The sequence below is a fragment of the Molothrus aeneus genome, chromosome 2 (genome assembly GCF_037042795.1).
Source record: "Molothrus aeneus isolate 106 chromosome 2, BPBGC_Maene_1.0, whole genome shotgun sequence".
Classification (NCBI taxonomy): Eukaryota; Metazoa; Chordata; class Aves; order Passeriformes; family Icteridae; genus Molothrus; species Molothrus aeneus.
This window is the reverse complement of record NC_089647.1, coordinates 37,776,146-37,803,188: the sequence shown is the minus strand read 5'-3', so window position 1 is coordinate 37,803,188 and position 27,043 is coordinate 37,776,146. Positions and strand designations below refer to the sequence as shown.

Genomic DNA, 27,043 nt, shown 5'->3' with positions numbered 1-27,043 from the left:
GCGGGCTCCGCCCCTCTCTGCCCAAGGCTGCCCAGAGACGCCACCGGCCACGCCCCTCCTCTGCGCCGGTCACGCCCCTCTCCCCGCCCCCTCTTGCAGGCTGCCCGGAGATGGGAGCCGGAGCGGGCGCTGCCCATTGGCCGGCGGCGGGCGGCCCATCGCGATTGGCCGGCGGCGGCGGCGGTGGGCGGGGCGGACGGCGCGGATTGGCGGGGCCCGCGGGGGTGTGCGCGGGGGGCGGTGGCGCGGAGCGGGCGCTGGGGCCGCGGCCGGGGATGGGGGCGGCCGGCGGCGCGGGCAGCTGAGCGGCGCGGAGCGTCCTGGGCCTCCCCGTCCCGCCCGGCCCTCGCCGCCGTCCCCGCCACCATGAACCGCCTCGGCTCCGGACCCATGGGCAGCGCCGCCGCCGCTGCCGCCGCCGCCGGGCAGTACCGGGTGTGCGGTAATTGCCGGAAGGTGCCGAGACAGGTATCGGGGGGCGCCCGCACGGAGGCGGCGGGAGCTGCGGGAGAGGTTTGTGGGGGGATTCGGGGAGCGAGGGGCAGTGGGACAGACTTGGCGGGTGGGACGCGTACGGCGGCAGTGGCCAGAGGGGAAGTGGGCAGTGGGGCGGGGGAATGGAGGAGGCGGTGGGATGGAGGCTTCCCAGGAGGAGAGTGCCGGGGAGTGTGGGGTGGGGGGAGCAGGGCGAGGAGAACCCGGGGGGCGCCGAGGGGTGCCAAGTGCCGCGCCCCCATCGCCCCCGTCCCCCTTGGGACGGCTGTCACTTGCCCAGGCTTGTCCCAGGCTGCCCCCCCCCCCCCCCGCATCCCGAGGTTTTGGGGAGCGTTCGGCATTGCGGGGTTTGACCTGGGGCCCCGCCGCGCTCGTAAAGTTTATTATCCACGTATTCCAGCGGCGAAATTCACCCCCGCGATCTCCGTCAAGTCTTTGTGCGGGGGGGGGAGGGCGGGCGGAATTGGGATCAGAGCTTTAAAGATGTAAGAAAAGCAGCAGGAATGGGCAGCCCCCCGCCCCCCGGCCCGCAGAGCGCATCCCCGCAGCAGCCCCGGCCGCTTCCCGCGGATCCCCCGGGGGTGCGGCGGCTGCACCCCCCGGTGCCGACATCTGCCTCTCGGGGAGCATTAGTGGAGGTGCTTTTTGTTTGTCCAGCGCAAATGAATTAAAATTGCTGAGCTGTTCAAATGCGCCGAGTCTCCGAGCGCCCAAGATGAACGCGATGCTGGTTTTGGTTTTATTTTAATTCAGTCTCTCCCAACACATTTTGCTCCAGGTTGATTCTTGCAAATGCTAAGAAAGCCTGTAAGTCAGTGAGCTCAAATATTTGCGCTCTTTGTCCGAAAACTGTTTTTCTTCCTCTGTGGGTCAGGCCAAGTGCCAATCAAAGTTGTTTTTCAAGCCTCTCTTCCCTGCAGTAGGACTGCTTTTTTCTTTCTTCCTTTTTTTTTTTTTAAGGGTTTGGTTTTTGGAAAGGAGGTGTGTATTTAGGGGAGGGGGAGGAGAAACGTTAAAAATCGGTCAGAGAGAGAAGCAGATCTTAAAAATCGTGTTTCTTGAATATTTTAATGGAAACAAAATCTTATTAAATGTGCATGCTTGGTATGTGCAGTTATTTTTTCCATAAACTCTTGGATCATATTACAGTTGATACTTGGTGCTCAGCTCTTAGCTCAGCTTGCGAGAAATGTAATGGATCAGAGAAGCACACATCAGCAGAGTCTGATTTTTAACCATTTCGTTGCAGGACCAAATCCCTTCTTGGCTTTAGCTTGCTGCTGTTCTCACTTAAAGAAAAACAGAGAAGTTCTGCAGGGTTAAAGCCTGAAACAGCTTCAGACTTGACATATGTCTGAAGACATACAAATTAACCATTGCCAAATATGTCTGTAGAGCAAGCAGGGAGGCAGCTTGCTTTGTTCTGCCAAATAATCAAAATGTTTTGTTGACAAATAAAGTGGTGCTTGGCAGCACTTGTAGATCTAAAATTAAATTTAAGTTAGTGAATTTTTTTGAAGTCGTATTCCTATCCTGCTGGGTAGGACTTTTTTTGTATACCTCTTTAATATCAGTGGGAGGTAGGAGGTGGTGGCAAGGTTAGATAGTACTTTTCTGGTAACGGGAAACTTGCTGGATTTGATTTATTGTTGGATTTTAATTTTATTTTAAAGTAGTTTAGGGATGATGGTGAAACATAGGAACCCAGTTGGGTCTATTGAGGAAAGCAGTTTAGTGCTGCTCTGCTGTGGTCATTTCAACCATACAAAATTGGGGAAGAATAAAGAAACTGAGTCATGAAAGCCTCTTGAAAGGTGTTCTGTGCTTTCAGTGGTGGCACTGGGACATGGTTCCATCTCTATTGTAGGCTGGACAATAAAAACATAAGTGCAAAGCTTCTGACTACATCTGTCATTATTTAAAAGTTGGTATAATAAAAATCACTGTAAATTTTAACCTTTTGCACCTCCTTGGCAAGCATGCAAGTAGAAGACATGAGGAAAAACCCAAAACAAAACGCTTGACAGAAGTGAGATGTAAATTTGACCTGAATCTCGAGGAGTAATAATCTTCAGATAAGTGCTGCCTCATCTGTTCTTTTGATGGTGTTGGGTTTTTTTTTCTTAATGTTCATGTGATAATATACTGGAAAAAATGATTGGCCTTGGAACATGTTGAATCTCTTCTGCCCTCCTCCGTTTTAAGTCTTTATTTGAAATCATTTGAATGCTCACAGTTTAGGTAGAGCTGTTGTCAAAATCATAAGGGGCAAAGCAAGCTTTCAACTCAGTGGCATATAATGAAATTTGAAATAGTCTAGCAGGTTTTGGTTTCTCATGGGTGAAGGTAAGTTTCTCTTTCAGCTGGGAAACAGGAAAAGCTAGATGCAGCACTTTATGCTTCATCCAATTTCAGATTAATCAAAGTTACATTTATTATGGAAAGTTCTAAGAGGGCAGCGCTGAGAATCTTGCTAAGGATTCATGGGTTGAATTTGCCTATGAAGAAGGTTTCTCATATTAAAAGGATATATATTCCAGCTGGGTTTATTGTTATGGCACTCTATAGATAGTCAGATCTGCTTGCAGAAGAATTGTTGCTAATCAGAAGGGCTTAGACAGTCAAAGGTACAACAACTGCATCATTATTTGGTTTAGGAGGAAAAAGAAAAGGACAGCCAGTAATAGGTGATTATAGGTGATACTGTCTTGGTTTGGTGAGTGAGCTTGTTGAACACACAACCAAGGCTAATGCTTTTAAAAATCAGTTTTAAATACATGGAAGAATGTCCAAAACAAGTGGAGTAGCTCTAGTTCATGGGATGGATGGTCAGCCTTTGTAACAAAATTGTGGCATACCAGGGGGAGAAAGTGCTTAGCAAGGCGTAGGGGTGCTTTTGCCAAGTCTTTCCTAGAGGTGGGTGAGAGTTGCTGCCACTTCAGTAACCAGGACAGCTCCAGCTCTCCCCTTGGAAAATGCAACATGTAGGGGAGTCCCTGGGCAGGGAAGCTCCAGGGTGTTATCCTGGAGCCTGATGGAAACCCAAGGTTCTCCTGCCTAAACAAAATCAATATCCCAAGCAAGAAAGAAGAGAATATTATATAGGAAGAGCTCAGTATTTCTTTGGATAAATCACTGCTTCAGGAAGGCTTTTAGGAATGAGCAAGAAGTCTTCAGGGGATGGAAAAATCCTGATATGTCAGGAAATGTAGGAACAGGGAGGATTTGCCAGCTGTTCAAGCTTGGTTGCAAATTGCAAAGCGTGTGAAGTAAAAGGTTCTTTTACATGTACATACAAGTTGGTAGGACAGAAAAGTATAAACATGGTTCCAGGATTAAATATTTGGTTTGTGTTAGATTTCAGTGGGGGAGATAGAAGAGCGGTGGCCAGGTGGGTGACAGGGGAATGTGGTTTAAAAGCAGCCTTCCTGTTGGCAAGGTGGAAGTGGAGCTGACTTAGCTGACCCTCCTGGCTTGAGCCAGTGTCTGTGCTGGAGTGCAGCATAAAGGCATATTAAATCCAGGGCTTTCCTGGTATTTATAGACCTACCTGATCAGGGTGATCCTGTGAGAGGGGAAGTACCCATAAAAATGATGGACATAATTTGCTCCTCATCCTTCCATGCATGTCTCCTCCTTTAGTACAACTCTCAATACTGTACAAAGTTACTAAAGCAAATATGAAAAAAATATATATTACATGATATCACCAAAAGCAGGCATCCTAGACTAATGTTGTGGTCTTCTATTGATAAGACAGCTGCTAGAGTGTCCTCTTCAAAAACCTTTGAATGGACTAAAACTGCACTGTAGTCATTAAACATCTGAAGTAACATCAAAGGTTTAACTTGACACTGCAAGTCAATGCTAATTAAATATTTGTATTTACTTACATCAAATGTTCTATATATCAAAAAGTTTAACTGGATTTGAAAACTATTTACACAAATTCATAACAGAAAAATTAAACAACACATGTAAATATGAAATAGCAACACCTCTCAGTATAGTTTCTATATGCTTTCCTGGCTGTGACATGTATCCTATTGTCCCCTGGCAGTGATAGGTTACTGGGCAGGAGGGACCTTTGATCTGCCTAGTTTGTCTGTTTTTCTGTTACTGTTAATTACAGGGATTAGGAAGTGATGAGAATGGGAATTATGGGGGGCCATGCTGGAAGGAGAAGTCACTGTGCTGAGAGGACAATACAAGTGATAAATGTTGTTGATCCAGGGAGACAGGGACATTTCATGGAGAGCTGGGAGATCTTGAGCACAGGCATAGTTGAAGTGGTGTGAAATCCAGTGGTGTGAAATGTGAGAGTTACAGGCTTGGCTGTTTGCTGCTGATCACTTTGAATAAGAGCAGCTCCTTGGAAGGAGCAGGGGGAAGGATCTTTATGCAGGAGGACCAGCACCTTCCTGTCACCCTGCAGGGCTGTGGTGTTGAAGAGGAGAGAGGCTGGGAAGGATGGATCCTAATTAAACAGGCGCAGAGGGGAGCTGGCTGGGTGCTGGGACGAAGGGTGTACTGATTTTGCAGAAGGAAACTAAAAAAGTTTGGTTTTTTAATCCAGCAGAAACAAAGGCTAAGAGGGATATGATCAGTGTCTATAAATACATCTCATGGTAAGAGCAAGTGAGGAGAAATTAGCTCAAGAGTAGATGGATGTAATATGGTCATAAATCATTTAGGCTGGAAAATTGAAGTGTCCACAGGTACAAGGATCTGGAAGAGTTTGTTCTAGGTCTGATGCTGCCAAAAAAAGCACCTGCTTTTAAGATAGAAAAATGTGTGAACATCATTAAATGATGCCGTGCTTACAATAGCACTAACCTGGGCTCAGGGAGTTGAGGTCATATCCAAAAAAGAAGAAAAGACACACTTTCATTCACATTATTCTTCTGTGTGGGTGAATAAGAAAGTAGCCCAAAAGTGAACCAAAAATAGTTTAATGTCAGGTCTCATAAGCCTGTGTAAGCTAAAATATGTGTCACCATGAGTCATGAAGATGCATGGAGATGCTGTTACCTGCACTGTAAAAATCCAGAGGCCTTTCAAGGATATCTCAGCTATTTTGAGGGAAGTCAACCTGGTTCAGTCTATTCTGAGCATAGGCAAATCAAAGTTGCTGTGCCTTTGCTTGGAAAATACCCTGGGTTTTCCACAATGCAGCACTTTTTCTAGTTGGCTTTGGAAATCTCATCAACAAACATTGGCTGTCACAGAGAATCTTAATTTGTAAAATCAAATTATATCTTTTACAGTTTGATGCCTCATAATAATAATCTCTCTTCACACTGTAGGGGGTGTGAGAAGCTGCCTAGATGGCTTTAAATCTCCAATGTGCTTCTTCTTAAAGGAGTTCTCAGAATGATTTGCAAAGTGTGTCATGAAAAATCAACTCTGTTTTCATTGGTTCTAATTTTAGCAACATTCTGTTGTGTAAAACATTGTGTCTGCCTTCAGTGTTTGTGTCTTCAAGTCCCCTGGAGCACTGGTGAAACATGGTGAAACCAGCTCAGGTCACTCCTCCAACTAATCCTGCATGCGCAGCTGGGGGACAAGATGGAATTTTTAGGATCCAAAAATGTAAAGGTGTAAACCAAGAGCAACAAACCAAACTTTTTAGGGCAGTTAAAGTTGACAGCAACAGGCCCCTCACTCTCATAATTCACTCTCATTTTTTTATTGAAAGATTTGATTTTAAAAAACTCCCAACAAATGAACAACTAAGAACAAGATTCTTTCCTGTGAAATAAATGCAGTGAAAATCCAGAGCTGACTGGTTTTTCTCCTTCCCCATCCTCATGAGTGTTTCAGTAATTTGTATCTTTTCAGAATGTGATCCATTTAACTGGTTGTTCTCCCATCCCCTGTGTAGAGTCTTTGTGTCCTGAAATCAAAGGGCCGTATTGCTCTTTGCACATGTATGCTGGTCCTTAGGCTGCCTGGGTTCTCCTACTTTTGCCTTAAAAACTACTGTAAAGAAACTTCCTTGTGTTTTCCTAGTTTTACTGGCTGAAAATGAGATGGCAGAACTGTTAAATTTTCATTAGACCTGTAATGAGAGTGGCATGAGTGAAATGAACCTCTGGTGAACGACGCTGTTTTGCAATGAAAAGCTGTAAGAGGTGGCCTCATAGCAACCATGTTCATTTAGAATAGTCATTCTATTAAAAAAAAAAAAAAAGAACAAAAGCAAAAGCACAATCTTTCCTGAATTACAGGGAGGGAATGGAGGTGAGAAAGGAAAGAAAGTGGGCAGGAGGATTTTCTTCAAAAGAAACTTTGAGGTTTAGTGTTGCGAGTGCATTAGCCAAGTGTGGAGGTTGTCTTCTGCTAGACTTACTTCAGGGAGTGGAGCATTGCATTAGCCAAATCACAGGCTGTGGTTTGGAGATGTGGACTCTGTGAACATTTGCTTTAAATTTATGCATATTACTTAATTAGGGCTTCAAATATCACATCTCTTTAAATGGCAGTGTTTTGAAATCTGAAAAAAATACTATGGTTCATTAAGCATCCTTGGTTTTTCCTCTCTCCCACATTGGTGAGGGAGCTGCTAATACTCATTTAGTTCTTGATTTGAACTGTTTTTTTTCTGGCTAGGGAGATTTGAGAGAGAGAAGATAGTGGTAAAATTTTCCTCTAGCTGTGCATAGCTGGGGTCTGGAGATTTTATTATCAGATTTCCATTTACAGGGCTGGAGAATAATGGGGGATCTCCAGCATAGTTTGCGTGTCCAGGCTGAATATTGGCTTTTGTCTAAGTGGGTCAGGATGGACCAGGGGGAAATGGGGCATTTTAAGTAGAAAAGAAATTTGAATTCTCAGGAGGGAGACCTCAGTTAATGAGAAATTGCACCTCATCATCTTTGGAAAAACCTGTATGGAAATAATTTATGCTGTTTAATTTCTCTGTTCTTTGCAGGTGTTCCTGTTTATATGCAGAGGTGCTCCCCATTGTTGTCTCTGCAGCCCAGCCTGGTAGTCTTTGTGCTTTGAGTAGAAGCTATAGGGAATGTAATGCAGATGAATCAAATTGTGAAATGCCATTAGAGGGAGGTAGGGATACTCTCCACGAACAATTTTTTTCTGATTGTTTGCCTATCAGTCAGTCCATGAAATACATTACAGATAGTTCAAGAAATTCTGTGCAGTTCTTGGTATGCCATCCTGGGCAGACCAATGTTACTGATAACAGGGGAGGCATGATCAAGGGGTATTAATTTTAAATGTCTCTCTTAATTACTAGTTTCAAATTTTTATTACAGGATGCTTCTTGCATATCAGACATTAGATAACTATCACTTGGGCCAAAATACTGGTAGAGATGGTAAACAATATTATGTGTTTATGAAGCTGAATAACTATTTTGTTCCTGTTACAGACCATATCAACCACTTATTTATTCAGATATCTTCATTCTCACATCTTTCTTAAATTGAGAGGAAGGTGTTTTGAAGCATGGGCTCTTTTCTTATGGGCATAATCTTTGTGGCAGTCATGGATTTAAGTTAGGGAGAGGCTGATGAAGGTGATGGTGCTCAGGGTAAGAGACAGAAGTCAGTGCTCTTAATTGAGCAGGATATATTAATTCTTTTCTGAATATCCCTGGTTACCTGAATTAGGGTAAGATAAATAAACAGATACAACCTCCTGATTAAACACCTTTTGTTGTTGTTAATGACTCTCATGTTACTCCTAAGATAAGCACCTTGTTTTGTTAGACTAGCAATGGATTTCTCATGGATTCTGAGCTCAGCCTCCAACCTTTTGAACTTGGTAATAGTGTGAGGCTACCTATAGTCCCCTTCCTCAGGGGATCAGGTGGTAAAAAGCAATAATGGAGTGGAATATGAAGTATTCTTGGCTCCATGTGTTGAGAATAGGCTGCAACAGAAATAATAAGACTTTATCACAAGGGAATATGGTGTGGTCAGTGTGTGGACCACCCTTTGGCATGGGGTTTAAGTCTTCCAACATACACTAATTTAGGTTAACATGTAGGAAGGCCAGGAGGAATTGCATTCATGAGAATTCTTTGGAGTCACAGATCTCTGTTACCTCTACAAGTGCAAAAGACATTTAGAAGAAAAGTAAAAGGTAACTTGAAAATCAGGTTTTCATCTATTCAGAATGAGCAGTAAAGTCATAAATACAGTCAATATGTCTCAATTGCTGCAGTTTGGAATCAAAATGTGTAATTGTGTATCTGTTTTAAAGCATATTAAATTTCAAATTAGTTTTGTCATGAAACTGGAGAGAAATGTAAATTCCTTCAGAGTCATTTGACACTTTATAGGATGGATTAAAATTGTTCCTTAGAAAGGAGGAATGGTTGCAAGAATGACTCGTCACTTAACATTTTCAAATGAAAATTCATGCTTCTGAGCAATTGCACATAACCTCAGTAAACAAAGTTATGCTCATGACAGTGAAGGAATACAAGCTGTCTTGGTGTAAACCATTCTAGAGCAGTACACAGCTGCTTATTCAAAATCATCATTTATTTGTCTCTGGGCAGTTTGTTATTGCATTGGATTTGCTCTGGCTGATACTAACAGAACAATTGAAAGCTAGCATATGTTCTCTCCTCCATATGAATTCTGCAGTTAAAAACTGTTTAATAAGACAGTGTCTTAACAATGTTGAACCTAATTTAATAGCACATGCTTGTAAATATGTTTAATATCTCCTGCTGTAGCATGTGGTAAAGGGAATATAGTTACATTATTGTCTAAATGTATCTGGAGGGGTTTTGGCCATATGGTTCTAAATCTGTTTTAATGTAATTATGCCTATTAACTAAAAAAAAAAAATATTCCCCTCTGAGTTGATTGACATTCCTCTCAGTAAAGCACCCTCATTGCTGATTAGAGGTGTGGAAATAGTAATTTGTTCTAGCATTTAGAAATTTGATTAGACCTCTAATGAAATGGAGCGCCTACATGCTGTCTAAATATTCTACCTGACACCAGCTGGATCTTATCCAGTGTGGAAGAACACTTGAAATGTTGCTTTACTACAATATGTTCTGGGTCTTGAAGTCAACATGCTGCTTGCATGCAAATACCCACTGGCTATTCAGCAGGCAGAGCAAACCTTGTGCCTCCCTGGAAATCAGCATCAGGATGTGATTATTCCAGTGAGCAATGATTGCCTGACTGCAATATCTGGCTTAGAGTTAGAAAACTAAGGCAACTGTTACTAGAGAAGCACCCATAGAACCAACTCTGTAAGCTGGACTTAGGTGGTTGTGCACATACATTATACACAGCTTGATCTGTATATGAGGTAGAAACATGCTGAAGTTCCCAGTTTGTCCCTGTTGTTGTCCAGTAATAAGGTGACAAGAACACACTATAAATAAGAATTTAAAGTTGAAGCACCACATTTCTCTCCCCATTATGAGGTGGCTCCTTCAGTTCCCTCCAGAAGCTGATTGTAGTACCCATTATGTGCAGTGGCAGCTGTTTGAGCACCCATGTTTTGTAAGTCCTCTTTAATTCAGTTGCAGCCAATTTCACTCTAGACCACTATGACTAGAAAAACTCTAAACTAGGGCTCTGTTAATATCCTGTGGTGGAAACTTCCAGTCCCCAGTGGTAGGAGACATATCAAAATACTTTAGGAACACTTGAGGTGCTTGGTGTTCATTAGTCAACAGTTCATTTTGATTGGTTGCCTTCTCCCTGTGAAATCCAGAAGACAGGCTCTAATGCATGTCACTAGAATCAGACATGGCCTTTTGTGTTCTTTCTTTTCTTTTGTTTTTTGGGGTTTTTTTTCAGTTCTGTTTCTCCACTATATTTAATATTTTTACATTTTGCAGATGCCACATTTAAACAAATGCAGTGGAAAGGTTGAACCAGAAAAACTCCTGACTAGTTTATGCCATATTAATGGCTCATAGAATATTTTCATCTTCTTTTCCCTCCAAAAAAAACCCACAAACAAATTGTTCAATGACATTATTATTTGAAGTTTTGTGTTACTGGGAAAAGACTGGATGAGGCATTAACATTGGGGTCATTCAAGTAGAATCTGCTTTGAAATTAGTGACTTCTATCCCAGCAATTTAAAACTTGTCTTGCTTCTGTGCTGGTGTTTGACAAGTAGTTAGGAGGAAAGGTGTGTTGGTTGAAAAGGTCAACTTAACATAATTAAAGGCTGAAGGAGTCTGCGGCCAGCATTGTAGTTCTTCAGGAGAGACGGAGCTTGGTGCCTCTTCCAGCAGGGCAGAGTCCAAGTGGAAGGAAAGCAGGCTGCAGCCATGGAGGGTTTGCTGCAAACATCTTTCACACATGGCTTAGAAAAGCAGGAGGGGAACAGAGGCGGAAGGAGGGTCTCCCTCCGTGCCCCTGCTCCTTAGGCCACTAATGCAAAAGGTATTAGATAAAGGTGTAGTTACTTGACCTATTTATCCAACAGAAACTTGCCATACAAGCAAAAGCAGTTTGACTATCCAGTGCTGTTGCTGTTTTGTATGGGACACTCCTTGGAGTTAAGCTGTGCCTCATGAATGCATAGAGGCAGCATCCAGCCATCCAAAATGATTAATTTGTCTTGTTTGAGAAGGTAGGTCTATGGCATCAGTTCTTGTTTCCCAGAAAAGCTGGACAAAAAATTGCACCTCTGTCTGTATAGAGGTAGGGCTGGGGCAAGTAAAGGCTGTGAATATGTCTCTTTGGAGCTGGGCTTACTCTGTTGAAAAGGTCTCAGTTTGAGTTTGGTGGCTTCATTAAGAAAAAGGGCAAGTCGACTGGAGGGCAATGAAGAACCTTAGTAGGCAGTGCATATATCACTCTTCCATAGCTACAGAAATCATTATTCAAACAGAGTATAAAGTAAGTGAGTTTTTTTGTTTGTTTGTTTTTTGGGGGTTTTTTGTGGTTTTTTTTTTTTTTATTTATTGCTGGTGCTTTTTTTTGGTAGAGTCATTAAGTCACCAAATTGTAGCAAAAGGTCTCTTAGTAAAAGTATAGGCAGTACTCTGAGAAAATGGTACCACCTGCCAGCAGAGGCTGGGGGTAAATCTGAAGTTCTGTCAATGTGCTGGCCTGGGTGGCTGGACAGAGCAGGAGTAGCTGATCTGTCTCTACACAATTCTTGTATTTACATGCAATAAATCTTCTCTAACAGTTAGGAGTCTTCATTTTTGAAAATCAGCATATCTTTTAAGCTCTGTCATGAAAATACATTTGTATCTTAGGTCTTTGCTGCCACCAGCTCAGCTACATTAAGTCAGTGTGTTTTGGAGATTGTATCTCACTAATGACTCACTTTGGTAAGATGTAACTTAAGATGCAAAATGTTCTTTAAAAAAAAAAAGGAAGAAACAGCCTGACTGCAAGAATTCTTATGGTCGTTCCAGCAAGTCAGTGGCTTGCGAATGTGCTACTGAGATGAAGCTTTTCCCCTGTCTGTCTCTTAGCCAGACTTTCCCAGACTAATCAAATGTAAAACAGTGTGTCAGCTCCCTGCTCATTGTAAAACAGTCTCCTGCCTTTGCAAACAAGACTCCTTGGAGAAATAATTTGTTCTAATTGGTGACTATTTCAGGATTTCCTATCAGGTGAAAAATCAAAAGGGTTCACCCATGGTTTTCTATCTGTGGCCCTAGCACCTATAGGATATTTCTGGGCTTCCTTCAGGAAAACTGTGTAAGAAGACTCACTTCAGTAAACTCAGAGGCATGGTGTGGATGCCACCTCCTTCTGAAAAATGCTTACAAGTCAACTAATCCAAAGAGGCTTAAACTCCTGGCTTAGACAGCAAGGCGCTCGCTCTTGGAAATTGTACCTTTAGGCTAGACATAAAGCATGTTAGTCAGGGAGATTTTATTTTCGTCTGGCACATTCTCTCTGTTTGAGTCATCGGCCAAAGAAAGATGGAGGAAAAAAGGTGCTTCTCTTAAAGCAGGAGGATATTGCTCCTTTTGGACGTCCAGGAGGGTTGTCCCTTCCCAGGCAGAGCGAGGAGAACAGCATCCGTGTGCCTTACGTTACTTGAACTGTCACAAAGATGTCAGTGATCATCAGTTGTACATAAGCATTTGTCCAAGAAACTTGTGCCAAGGAGGCTTGTAATTTTCTTTTAAAAGCTTTTCAATGGATTAACTTAAAATCTTAAGGAACATCAGCTACAAATTTTGCTATAAATTAGAAACCTTATGTTTCTGGCTCATGTTTTCATGATTGATGTTGTCTTGAATGTGAATGCAAATGGCTTAAAGTTCTCCATGGAGAGGTAGCATAGCCAATATGTGCTTTTCTTCCAGTACCATCTATCTAAACAAACATCCCCTGCCCATTAGGTGAGTAGTGAGAATCATAAGTATATTGTCTTCATGTTTTAAGGCATTACAACATATAGACAATAGGCATTTTTTTCCTTCACCTTTTCCAAATCTAAATTGAGGAAATTTCTGATGAGGTGCATTTAGAAAATGGGAATTATAACACCGGCTTCCTAAAACCATATCAGTAAAGAATTGAAGTGTAATGTACTTCAGATTCTGAAGTAAATTATATGATACCACCTGTGTTAACAGGCAGTGCAGGAATGTGCTCACCCAGGCACTAAGGAGCTCCATAACATGGCTTGCATCATCTACCCTGGATTAGCACAATGCTTATTTCTGAAATGGTTCAGTTTAGCTAAAATGCTTCCTTGCTTGGGGGATGTCAATTCCTGTCTCTATTAGAAAATAAGTTCCATTTTTAATAGGACATAAAGAATAAGTATTTTCTTTGCACCAATCTATTGCAGATATATGAGAGCATTAGGGCAGATACAGTGGGTCAGATTGCAACTCAGATTTCGGTCCCTGACAGTGGCCAAGGGAAGATATTGAAGAACGGAGAGACAAACAAAATGGAACAGTTTGTTATGCACTCCCACAGCACTACCTCCCAGGATCCAAGTATTTGCCATTTGAAATCTTCCTGAGCTGGAGGTGAATTTTCCATATTAAATAACTGTTCTTCTATTTCTCTTCCATGAACTTGAACACTTCACTTTTAAACACCCTCTGGCTTTTTGTCCTTAGCATCTTACAGCAAGGATTTCCACAGCTTAGTTGCACATTGTGGAGAAAGCTAAGTATCTCTGCTTGAGCTTGTCGCCTGCTGGTTGGTTGATAATTTTTTATTGAAGGTGGCACAAGCACACTATGCATGGACTGTGACAGCAAGGAGGCAATCAATTAAAATTATTTGACATGCTTGTGACAGCAACATCTTCAGTTCAGAGTTGCTGTTTCTAAGACTCAAGCTACTGTGATTCACAATCCTGTATGAAAAAGATGGCAGAAAACTAGCTAAAGGAGCTCCAGTACTGAGCAGAGCACATTTCCCTCTTTAATCTGTGTGAGAGGATTTTGTTTTCTAAATCTTGGCGAGTTACTTCCATGTCACTTAAGATAGGTCATACACAGACATTCAAAATAACTGCTGTGATCATTTGGTACATTAAAGGTATGGGAAAGGCAGGTTGAAAGCCCATGCTTGTGCCATTTGTTTGACTTTCTTATGTCTCTGAAGAGAATTTGGTTTTATGTAGTACTTGGTTAGTGAAAGGTGCTTGGGAGTGTATGTCTGCAGCAGCATTTACTACTCAGCAAAGAGATGGTGTCCTAGAAATTTTTATTGAGCTGAAAACACTACAAGGACACAGACTTATCAGCAAGGAGTGTTGGCAGGGACACATGCTAAGTTTATTTCTGGAGTGTGGGGCTTCTGCTCATGTACCTATTCCCTGAAATGCAACAGAGAAGCACCTGTGATATCCTCCAGGTAGCAAAATGTGTCTCTGCAGCGGATTTGCTGCTCTTCTGATAAAATTCAGACTTCCCACTTATGTGTCCTGGTTCAATGGCCAATCGGGGGAGCTGGCAGAGTGCACCTCCTACTGAATTTTAAAGAACAACTACAAGAAGAGTAAGCTGTACAGTGACATTGCAGGGTGAAAAGTAGTGGAAATGCCTGGGAAGCTGGATTGTGTGATCTAAAATCTCATGTTTCCAGGTCAAACAGGTTTTCACATGGAAGAGGTCCTCAACATTTGCCTTCTTGAGTTAAATTCTGTGGTGGATTTCCACACAGATGTGGAGATTTTTGTGAAGATTTTTCAGTTTTTGGTAGTCTGTAAACATGAAGTGTTTGACATTAGTCACAAACATTGCTTGAATAACATCTCAGGCAGCAAAATACTTTCTGTGGCCAGGAGACCAGTGCAGGAGACCTTGCTGCTTTTGGTAGTCTGTCATGCAGGTAAGTTGAAGCTGGGAAGGAAAACCTTTTTAGTGAGCTAGTGCAGAGGTCAGAGGCCAGCTTCCTCCCCTGCAGCTGTGGGGGACTGAGATGCTAATCAGAGGAGGATATTGTTATTATTTTTTCCATTAAAGTGCAAAGGTAGGACTCCATACTTGCTGTGAGCAGATCTCTTTATGTTCACTCTGAGCTGTCAAGCTTCATCCTTTTAACTGGAAACTCAGCAGTGGCTGACTCAACATTTGTCTGGTTTCTCAAGCCTGTTGTGCAGCAGAGCTTCATGTGCCTGCCTGACTTAGGAACTGTTAACCAAGGACTTCTTCAAAACCAGTGAATCTCAAGAACTTCTTTAAAGCTGACTTGTAGAAGAGCAGCAGTTGTGCTAGCAATTGCAATGTAGGCATAACCTCAAGAGTCTTACCTTGGTAAAAATCCAAATCCTAGTGTTTTAGGGCACACTGTGCCTCAAATCTCTCTCTCTCTGCTGTTTGTCATAATGAATGCAACACCAGTAACAAAGAGGAGAGATGAGAGAATGCAGCCTTGATGATGGTCCCTAGTTAAAAATTCAACCAGTTTGTTTTTATAGTAACATGCTGTTAAATGCATCTTCTTTCTATAAACCCTTGGCGATGATGTCTCTGCTGAAATACTGTAGCATTTGAAGTTTTTCTAGCATGAATTGCAGTGGAGTCCTTTCAAGACTTTTTTTAAAAATTGTCAGAGTGTTGTCCAGTGTACTGCCGTTACATTAATTTAGTGTTTCAATCATTTGGTATCTTTGAAATACACATTAATTTAGTGTTTCAATCATTTGGTATCTTTGAAATACTTGGAAAAACCAAAACCAAACAACAAAAAACCACCAAACCCTCGGCCACTTTCTTAACAGTGGGAGGATGCCATTATGCATTTACAGTATGGATGAATACCATTCTATTTTGCTTGCTTACAAGGCATGCCTTTTAGACAATACTTCTATTAAAAATTCGGTAGAGCATTCTTGGGAGACAGTTCTGCCAGAGATACATGATGGATTTGCATAGCCCAGGGGTCTTTCTCTCTTTTTGTTTTTTAATCTCCAATTGGCAGTATGCCAAATAAATCAAATGTGTGTGTGTTTATGAATTGAAGTATTTAACCATTCAATAACTGCATTGTAAAGAGGCTGTGCTCTCAGTCATTAATTTAGGTATTAATTCAGGCCTGTCAAAGCAGCTGCTGTTCTGTCTGCACTTTCTGGCAAATGTTTGCTGTACCTGTTGGCAGTGTTCTGCTGCATGGATCCAATTGGGAGGTCAATCCGGTCTCTCCCTAAGAGGATGGAGGCCACACGTGTGACCACAGTCACTGCCCTTGCTCATGCTGAGCCTGCAGCCTCCTGAGCTGATGGGACCCTTCTGGCAGAGCAAAACCAGGCTTGGTTAGATGGGCTGTGCTCAGGCAGGACAAGGCAGCCCTCTGCAAGGAGGCAGGGGATTAAAGGATATGCTGTGCTGTCTCAGAGAGCCTTTCTCAACACGCAGCTCTCCTGTCCTGGCTGATGAGCAGCCAGATTAACTCAGTGCAGTTCTGCAGTTTTGCCAACTTAATGGCTAAAGGCTATGTTCTCCAAACTAGATAATGCTGGTCTGTCTCATTATGTCAGATGTGGACTAAACCTGACGGTGGAAGGGAGCCAAGGTACAGATGAAACAAGTCCCAGCTAAAACCACCGAAATTTTCTAACTTTTGCTCTTAATATCTGGTGCTGTTGAAACATAGAAAATGCTTTTCTGTTGTGCTTGTAGTGTATTGAGTCATCTAGACATTCACTCACAAGATCTTCTGTCCTGAGGGCAGTTTTTGAGGAGCACACAAACTCCAGTCTTACTGCTGGGTGTGCAGGGAGGGAAGGAGGAAGTTTTCCATGGATGGATGAGAGAAGCATTGTTTCTCCTTTTTTCTATTCTCCCCATAATTTTGATTTTGATTTTTTTTGTTTGGTTTTTTGAGCAGTTTTTTGAAGGCTGAAATAGACCAGAAGACCATTTGTTGTCTGCTGGTGATACATGTTTTGCTGGTCTTCAGACCAATACCTGGTTAGCCATGAAGTCCTTTTAGTTTATGGTGAAAATTCAGGCTTTTCCATGACACAGTTGTTCTCATCCTGAGTTAGACATCACCTTCCTTTTTTCATTTGAACCAGCAGGCAGCTGGCTAACTCTGATTTGAGTGCCTGTGTTTGGTCAGTTGAGTTTCATCCTTGGTATCTGAGAACAACTGGGGCATGAGTAAAAAGTCAGACTTTGAGGTTTGGCTTATATTAAATAGAAGTGATTCTCAAGCAACAAGGAAGTAGAAAAGGTTGTTGTTAGTCTCTCATCCTTTTCAGGTGTTAATAATCAATGTTTACGTTTGACTTGGCACCGTTAGTTGAGCGAATTTTGTTGTGAAGGTCTTTCCATTTTTCTATTGAGGAGCCTCAGACTTAGTTACACAACTAGATGTACCCTGAACTTCAGTCAATATTAAGTTGCAGGTGTGTCTTTAACTTGATACATTTTGATCTATTCTGACAAAAAAAAAAAGTGAAATACCGTTGAGGTTTCTTAAATAAAGAAGTGTATTTCAGCATACTTGTTACTCTGCCATGTGACTGTGGTCCTTGGTGCAGTTGGAGGCTGGTTTTGGTTCATAGGAATGATCTCCAGCACAAGGAGAGAGACACCGCAGTAGGAGCAGTAAGGATGCAGATGTAGGTTTCCTTTATGGAAAAGGTGATAGGCTTTTCTGCCATAACTTCGTGTTCACTGCTGAGTTTTTGTCCCGTGGGCCGTGTGTACCGGATATCTTTCAAAGAGCAAGGAGCCATTGTGGCACTTCTCCTGCCTGACCATCCATCTTGGGCTGGGTAGAAATTGCTGACCTTTGGTTTCTAATTAGTGTGGATTGTGTTCTTAATAGCTGGTAGAGGGACGGGAACTTGGGATAGGCTTCCTTTTATTGTGTGAAATCCAAAAGGGCTGTAACCTGTTACCAGAGCAAAAGCTCTCCATCAATTGTACTACATTGGCTCTTTTCCCAGCTCTTTGCACCACTTCATCAGCTGTGAGGCACAAAGATGCCAAATTCTTAATGTTAAAAGTTACTGGTTTAAGTATTTTGAAATGCTGTTTCATTTAAAAAAAAATATTTCCTGCTGTTTGACTTCCTCTGCTAATTTTCATCTTTATGGCTTAGTTTGCATTTTTGGAGTTGGACAGTCTGTTAAGAGGAAGAAACTGTTGCAAAATCACTTGAAATACCCCTAACAAATGACCCTAGGCAAGGACTTTTGCTTTGTGAACTCTCAACATTTTGACATTGTTTGTTCTGAACATTTCTTTTATTGCTTCTGGAGTTATATCCTGGGTTTAGTTATAGGAATAGGTCAGCTGTAAGGAGGAGTTCTGCACTGCCAGCAAATAAAGTGTTATGCATCATTCAAATCATTGCTCTTCACATTTTTGTCTTTTGGCTTTTCTTTTTCTACATAATTTGTTTTGAATAACAGGACACCAAGGTTGACCCTTTAAATGTATATCTAAAATTTTGAAGTTGCAATGGAAACTTCATGGGAGATGAATTGTAGATATGTTCTGAAGCTATGAAGCTCCCAGTTTATTACATTAGATGCCATAAACAGTTTTTTTTTTCTTTAAAGAATGATACATCAATAAATTGTTGTCAATAAATGTCAAAATTTCTCAGCTTTGCTGAATATACTTCTTTGTTCTTGTCGATCATTCTCTCCCAGGAGAACTGACTTGTGAAGACAGGTAAACTGTGACTATTGAGGTTTTCATTTTAGTCAGCAAAACTATGTGTAGTTTTAACTATTATGTTAATCCTCTGCAAATTTACAACAATAAAGTTACCACCTAAAATGAATTAGATACATCCTAAACTTCTGCCACATTTCTATACTACTGTTCCTCTGCCAAGGTTGGGGAGCTAAATCAAAAGGCAACTTGGCATGTGCAGAAATAAACAAAATCCCTCCTGCATCCTAGGGAAGAGTTTGAATAAAAGTAGATGCTAAGACACAACTGGTATTCAGATAACTTTTTTTAATGCTTTCTTCTGTTTTCAGTGAGGATGGAATAAGCAGATGGTCCAGTATGACTGTATGACTAAAATTGTGTTACAATTTACCGAAAATCAGAGCATTTGACTGTAATTAGAGCCAGTCGGGGTAGACCCTGTTCCAGGATCCAAGAACAAAAAATGAAAATATGTTCAGTAACAACAGTGGGAGCAGGAGAAAGAAGTTTATAGGTGGGGTTTTAACCAGCAGCAGCAGCAAATAATGCTGCTTGTAATGTGAACTAAAATTCAAGGCATTTGTGTGTGTCAGCTGAAAAGCAAATATGTGCTCCATTACATTAAGTCTGTGAGATTGAGCTGGTGTATTTTGAGTCTGAAGAACTGTAAGATAAAACTGAGACTGCGGAACAAAAGCTATTCCTTTGGTAAGATTCAGCCCCAGATAGGGAATCCTAAACCTAGTTCTCCACTCCCATCCAGTGACACACTTGACTCAGATTATTGCTGCAGATGATAATGAGTATTTTAAAGAGATGGACCACTGAATTTAAATAACAAAGATCCTTACAAATCCTAGATGGTAGCAAAATGGCTTGTAGATTATAATATAAGAAAAGGTTTAATAAATAATAAGTTACTCATTACCTTCCTCCAAAACATTTCTGCTTGTTTAAGAAAAACAATTTATTCCTCAGGAAAAGCTAATTTTGGGTTGCCCTTAGGATTTATATTTGATCTGGTGTTGTGTATTATCCTGATGTCTTGGCAGTGGTGGCAGGTGTTGTGAGAGTGGAGGTTCTGAGCCCCTTCATGAGTGTTTCCCAGACATTTGCACTGCTCTGAGAGTTTGCAGGGACACAACTGGCAGCACTGTCATGGCTCACAAAATTCCCTCTTGAATGTTTCTTCCCTGTGATCCCCCTCCCCCCATCCTGTTGAAGCATGGCCACCTTGATGTCAAGCGCAGGATGAATTAGATTTTACGTGCCATGTGTGTAAGAATCCTCCCTGCACCCATAGCAGTGCAAGCTTCTCACCCATGTTTTCTGAATCCATAGATATTCAGAAGTGCTTCCTAAAGCAGCTGTTTGATCAGCCCCACCAGCCAGCACTTCCATTCTCAAGCAAAACAGCCTCCTTTTACAGCTTGCTAAAAATAGCCATTTCTTTAAAGCCTGAGGACACGGTGATTCATGTGGTGGTGAAGAGGAAGAAAGGTTATTTCTTTTGCTTTGGGCTTTGGGAGGAAAGCCGCTGTGCTATCCCAGTGCCAGCTGGGCTCGTGCTTCTCCCCCTTGGCCTTCATGGCCGCATCGCCAGCCCCAGTGATTCTGGCATTCCTTGCTCTGCCACTTGGCAGCTATTTGGGATGCAGGTGCTGCATTCCAGTGCCCATCTTGGCTCTGGAGGGAAGGGTGTGCAGTCACTGCCACAACTGAAAATAAACCCATGAGATGGCAAGTTGCAGATTTGTGTCTGGGTTTTTGCAGAGCTCGCCCAAGGACGAAGGTATTTCTTACAGTTTATCCTGGGCAAAGGGGAAATGCTGCTACTTTGTCACCATTCAGATTCCTGATGAAGGTCCTAACACCATTGCAAGTGCAGTTTAAGGACAGGAGGAAGTCACAGGTTGAGTTTACGTCAGATTTTTCATGAATTCCTGCATCAGCTCTCCCGTGCTCTGCAGGGGTCTTGCTCTGCTGTCTGACACCACAGCGTGACAGTGACCTGCTCTGAGGCTCTGGCTTGCAGCAGCCCCTCTCTCAGGAACTTGCTCAGGCACACTTTTTTCTGCTTTGAAGCCCTTCATATCTCATTCCTTCTAAGGAAACAGCCCTCAAAAAGGTATTAGTGTTGATGTAAATGGAAATTGTTCTTACTCAAGTAATTTTGTTTCTGGAGGATCATGAAGCAGAGAATGACTGGTAGTTGTGCATGTAGCATTTTAGTTGCTGAGCAACCTGTTTCTTGCTTCAGCCTCTTAGCAAAAGAATCCAATTTCAAATAAGATATTTGGGACCCTGGCTGACTTAGTGATAGTGTAATCTGCAAAGACTACTTGGACAGGAAAACAAAAGGGCTTTCTTGGAAAACAAGAAGCTTTGCAAGAATTTTCACCATAAAGGACCATAAGTCTGCACTGTTGCTTTCTAATTCCCATTAACTGCTTTTTTATGTTTGGGTTCTCGGGTAGACCTTAAATCATTGTTCTAGATAAAGCATGCCCAGAAGGAGTGGTTCTTATCTACAGCTCAACAAAGCCAACATTATCTTTCTCAATGCTTGTAAACTTCACGTGGTTTTATTTATAGCATCCTGAGAACTTGGGCAACCAGATGATGTTTGCTCCTTTTCTCCTCACAATCTTGTTTTAACCAGTTTTAATAAAATAAAAGCTTTGGCAAGAAGGCAAAATAATCTTTCTTGTTGGTGGAAGAGAAGAATTTCATTTCTAATATCAAAAAAGCCCAGCTCCCTGTAAGTGTCTAGTGATAAGACTCATCAGCTTGAATGATCATGTTCAGGCTTTTGGGGTTTTGTTCTTGTTTTGGTTGTTTGTCTTTTTTTTTCCCCCAGGCTTTTTTTTATAGAATTTCCACCACCCAGAAGGAGTTGGATTTTGTTCTTTTTGTAGTAGATTTGCACACATTTTTCATGTCTGACTATCTCCTGAACTTTCTGTCATCATTCACAGGAATTAACTGTTGATACTTGCCTATATTCATCCACCCAAGTACTGTTTCCTCCTTTCCTCAGCAGTAGCTTATCTGCAGGCACAAAGGAGTAATAGCAGTCACACTGAATGGGAGAACAGGGGAATGGAGCCCACGTCCTGCCAGAAGCAACAGAGGGATTTTTTTGCCATGGTCTGGCCTTAAGGACCAGCTTTGCAGAGCCTGAAGAAGGTACAGATCAGAGAGCAGGATGGAGAAGGTTGAGCTCTGGTATGCTCCAGCAAAAGCTGACAGTGTACAGGTATCCAAGTTGCATCACTCACACAAGCTGCTTCCTTCAGATTATGTAGTGTGAAATAATGGTTTTAAACTTTAATTTCCAGATAACCTTTACGAACCAAGTAAAATCCAAGCTTGGATCCAATCTTGGAAAGCATTTCTTTTTTTTAATGTTGGTGGAAATGACTGGCTGCTGGCAAGAGGGTGTATTTGAGGGCAGAAGATGTCTTCCTGTGCCTTGTGTAACTGTGAGGAAGGGGTTGCATGTGCAGATACCAGGACTCTCTTCACCGTTTCTTCATACTTTAGATTGAGTACTTTTTGTACATGAGAAATGTCTTACAGGATTTTTGGGGCTGTGACAGTAGGCAGCAGATGCAGGAAGTTGTCTCCTGGCTGCTGGGCTTCATGTGGTTGATCCAGCTTATTTCTGCATCTTTTAGCAGCTAATTGTTCCAAAGTCACAAATTCAATTGTCCTGTGAGAGTTTGCTTTGGAACATCTTTCCTGAATAATCATTGCTGATTTTTGCATGTTATTCTTTAATCTAATTTAGAAAGGACAGGATGTTTTTAAGGATCAGGACAATAGTTACGCAGATCCAGTGGCTTAATTTTCCTGGGTGGAAATCAGTGGCACATTCATTATGGGACTGGCACTGCTGCTTGTGCACACTGGCAGTTAAGCTTAAAGCCCCCCTGGTAGAGGTATTTAAGAGTCATTTGTTATGGAAAACTTCAGCCTTTTATGTTAGGGGCACGAAATACTTAGTATGCAAATCCAATACTGCTGTTTATGGGTAACATATTAAGAATCACCCACACTGTGGTTGCAATTAGGGACTTGAGACAAGTGTGCAACCAGCCAGATAGGTGGAAAATAACCATAAAGAGGAAAAGAAGAAAAGACAAGAAGCAACTGCTTTAAATTATTTCAAGGGAAATTCAGATTAGACATTAGGAAAACTTTAACAGTTTGAGGAGTTAGTCACTGAAATAAATCACCCGTGGAGAGGAAGGAACCTCCAGGAGAATTGGACCAACACTGTTCAGGAATCATGTGGACAGTGTTGGTCCTGCCCTTGATGAGTTGGAGGAGCAGACAGCCTCCCCAGGTCCCCTTCACTCCTCTGGTTGGCAGCACATTTTATCTTAATCCAGTTTCTTATCCCTAATAAATCAGAAAAGTCCTCTGGCTCTTTTTACACTATCAGCTTGTTCTGTACTAAATATATCCTCCTGCCTTGTAGCTGGGGTTTGCACACCAAGGCTGTGCTGCTTGCAGTGTGCTCCAGGCTCAGCAGTGAGCCAGGTGGCCTTTTCATCAGGTTTCTTGAAAATGCATCTAACTGGGTCTTGCTGGCTGGGCACCAAAATATTGGAATATGATCCCAATATTACCGGATAGAACGTGCCTGGGCTCGTCTGGCCCTTGCTGCTTGACCAGAGGCAGCAACTGAGATGGCTTTCACCTCAGAGACACCTTTGGCTGGCTGGATGTTGCAGCTAGCACTTGGAACAAGTCCAGGCAAGCAGGAACTCAGGTTTACCTCTGGTGGAAAGGCTTTAGGCGATGGTGAAGGGAAAAAGGAGACGGATTCTGCCGGAGTGTTTAATCCAGAGCTTTATTCCAGGGTCACAGATCTCTGGATCTTGTAAGAGCTCCAACAGAATGCCGACCGCATGGTCCCAGTGTCCTTTTAAGCCCTGGGGACAGGGGGAGGGAGGGGGTAGGTATGCCACCAACCAGGTAGGAGGGGGGAAGGCTCAGGACAGAAGTGGCACCTAGGTAGCCCAATGACCCCAGGGCTGAGAAGCATCTTTTGAACTTCTGCCAATCAGATGACGCCCTTGCTGGATTGCCAAGATTGATGGACAGCTCTCAGCAGGAGGCAAGGGGAGGGGAAGGGAGAAGGTATTGGCACACCTGAGAAAGGACTGGGATAGCTAAAACAGGATATTGCATCACACTACAACAGCTGGTTTGCTTTTCATGCCAATATTTGGCACAAAAAGTTCTTACACTCTTCACACACTAAGGATCTCATCAGATGCTGATGTTGAAGAAAAACAGCATCTTGATTGTAATTTCCTGAGTGTGGTTTTTTGGGTTTTTTTTCCCCCTCTGTTTTCAAATTTCCATTCAATCCAGTAAATTGGCTAATTTTAGCACCATGCCACATGTTTTGTTGCTATTGTCTGTGTATCTTCGAACTGGTCTGTCAACCAACTGGAATTAGATTTTTGGGGTTTGTTTCTGCCTTACCCCTGCCCAAAATTGGTGCTGATCCTTGCCAAAATGAATGCCATTCCTTCATGCAAAGTACAGGGGATGCAAAGTTGATCTAATGTGGTGTGGTTCCATGCATCCTCAGTGAACACCCGGGGGCTTTGAGAAGAGAATAGAATCCAGACCTTGAAGATCTCATCTTGTGAGGTGAATATGTAATTCCTGACAGTGACTGAACTATGTGACTGTTTTGCAGGAAAAGAGAGTACAGGTCTCCCCGCCGTTGACAAGAGGACCAAGTGCCTTTATACCAGAGAATGAAGTAAGTTTGCAGTTAGCTGGGCTTGGGTGATAGTTCTGAAAATAATGACACTGAAGGATGGTTCTATGACCCTGCTTGTTCCATGGTACCTGGATGAGCTCCCTTGAAAGCAAAAGCAATGGTGTCTCTGAAGCAAGTTCCAGTGGGTGAGACCCACCCCATCCTTCCACATAAGTGGTACTGTTTGACATCTTTTCTGTTACCAGCTTTCCCAGAGACAGCCATGAGTGACAGCTCTGCTCCTCTCGGGTGGGTGTGAACACATTATTTATAATGCCAGACCTGAAGGGAGGCCTGTCCAGTATTGCAGCAGCGTGATTATGTAGCTCTCAGAGCAGTGCCTGACCTTCAGTTTGAGAGAACCTGCACATATGACTTCACTCCTTAGACTATAGCTGTGGCTCTTGAGAGAATTTATGGTTGAAAGGAAGGAGTGGATTTCAGACTGGAGATTTCTACCATGACAAATGCCGACTGTGGTTTGTTGAACAAACGACTGCCTTTCTCCCTCATTCCTTGTCATGAAATAGTACAGTGAATAGAGAGGGTTTAGTGACAGCATAGTAACACACTGAAGTGATAATAACACTACTGGTGTTAAAGGCTGCTTTATTGTTGCAATGGAAAGAATATGGACAGAGAATAATGACTTAATTGTAAAGGTTCCTAATAACATGCCACAAGGCTTTGAAAGCAGAATTTAAAAAAAAATGTCTGTGGATGGAAATAAATCAGGAGGAAGTACATGCACAGTATGAAGAGGATAGTAATAGAGATGGAGATAAAGCTTAGAAAAAATCATATGGCATATTGCTATGCCTAACATAGCAACAGCACAGTCCTACAGGATTATATTTTGATTCTGTCAGCAGAATTTCTTTCTATAACTCGCACTGTTACAAGAAAAATTCCTGACAAGCTGGAGAAGATTAGAAACCTTACTAGGGACACAAGAAATATTATTTCCCCAAGAAACCACTAAATGAGACAAGAATCTCTTAAATACATGGGAGATACACTTGCTGAAGAATAAGGGGGACTCCTAGGAGTGGAGTGAGGTATATACAGGAAGATAAATGATCTCTAATGTGTGAATAAAATTCTGATGGTAAAAACATTATTAAGGACCACTGAGAAGGCATCAGTTTGGGTATAAGGCACAGAAAAGCTGCCATAGTGAAGATACACATGTAAAAAAGATGGAGCTGCCTAACTGTGAAGCTGCTTCTTCCCTTTCTTTCTGGGCCCACAAATTAAGCCAGGAAAGTACAGTGGTGAGAAGTGAAGATGTAATATGTTGTTTTGTTTCTTTGCATGTGACTTCTATATAAGATCTGGTAGAAAAATATTTGAGACATGGCCCACTCATCAGCCCATCATAAAGAAGAACATATATTTTAAATAGAATATTTCAGCAAAAGCATTGTGCTTCTTGGTTTTAGGCATTTTCTGCCTTCATGTGCAGTAAAACAACTAAAATATATTCTCATTTAATGGTGTTTGCAATAGTAAGCTGGCTGGTTTATTACTGCACAGTGGCAGAATAAATACTGGGTTTTCTAGTCTTGTGCTTGTAACTTTAGTGGTGAACATGTTGAGAATGGCTGTTCCTAGTGATAAACACTGAGTAATAGCACTCATACTGTGTCAGGGCTTGCAATGCAAGAGCTACTTACTCTTATGCTGTTTCATTTCATCTTGTGCCCAAGGTTTGGATTGGTTGGAATAATTAAAGAACAGCTTTTGTTTAAAGAAAGCATTAAATTCCTATTCTAAATAATACCTGAATGTTATGGACAAATTAGCATTTGATCTCCTCTTCAATTATACAAGCACAGAAGGAGTAGATTGCCAGGCTGTTTCTATAATTTGGTTACATAATCCAGTTCCTCTCCATTAATTTTGAAATTGATTTTAGGGCTGAGCACTCAGGTGGTGTGTGTCTGAACAGGTTGTCTTCCATAAAGAATTTACTTTCCATTTAGCTCTTACTTACTTTCAGCTCCCTGTACAGGTTTGATTTCAGCATCTGTGACTTCCTCTGTTTCAAGATGTATAGAAAAATAGCTTTGGGTTTTTAGAAACGTATAAAAATAACAGAGGTTCAGTGTAAAGTGCTCTTCAGTTCTCAGTATACAAGCAGGATCTGTGTGTGTGTATTTGCATTCATGCAGGCATGTATGTTTGCAAATATACATCCAGAACTCCATCATTGTCTTTAAGTCTGGACACAGATAAACCTTTCATACCACAGTGTGTTTCTCCCAAAGGCTAAAGCTAGAGAAAATCTCTCCCTCTGTTAACATTTCTCCATCTTATTTTGAAGGTTATGCAAGCAAATGGTTTGGATGAACGTACTAATCTTCTTGTGGAAGAATATTCTACGTCTGGTCGCCTGGATAACATCACCCAGGTGATGAGCATCCACACTCAGTACCTGGAGTCTTTCCTCCGCAGCCAGTTCTACATGCTGCGCATGGATGGGCCCCTTCCTTTGCCCTACAGGCACTACATTGCTATCATGGTACGTACCAGCAGGCTGTGCCTCCTCTCCTGCAACTCTGACTTCTGTATTTCAAAAAAGAACAAAAGCAGGAAGAATTTAGAAAGGAGAAATTATGGTGGTATTTTGACAGAAGCTGAATCTTTGTTGTAGATTTTAATCACAATAAAGGATGCCTAGCCAGAAGGTTTTC

At 42.0% G+C, this 27,043-nt stretch overlaps 1 protein-coding gene across 2 annotated transcripts in view; it reads left to right on the top strand.

Moving 5' to 3' along the window:
• Positions 1–379: 379 nt before the first annotated feature.
• The window catches only part of SESN3 (sestrin 3), a 45,401-nt gene continuing 18,737 nt past the window's right edge, over positions 380–27,043 (top strand). Inside the window, exons 1-3 of one of the 2 annotated variants that reach the window (XM_066544717.1) lie at positions 380–468; positions 24,282–24,347; positions 26,674–26,871. In XM_066544717.1, the coding sequence (XP_066400814.1) occupies positions 391–468; positions 24,282–24,347; positions 26,674–26,871 (342 nt within the window). In that variant the 5' untranslated portion in view covers positions 380–390. Of the gene's footprint in view, positions 469–7,480; positions 7,564–24,281; positions 24,348–26,673; positions 26,872–27,043 lie in introns of those variants that run through there. The other variant, XM_066544718.1, reaches the window with a different exon arrangement.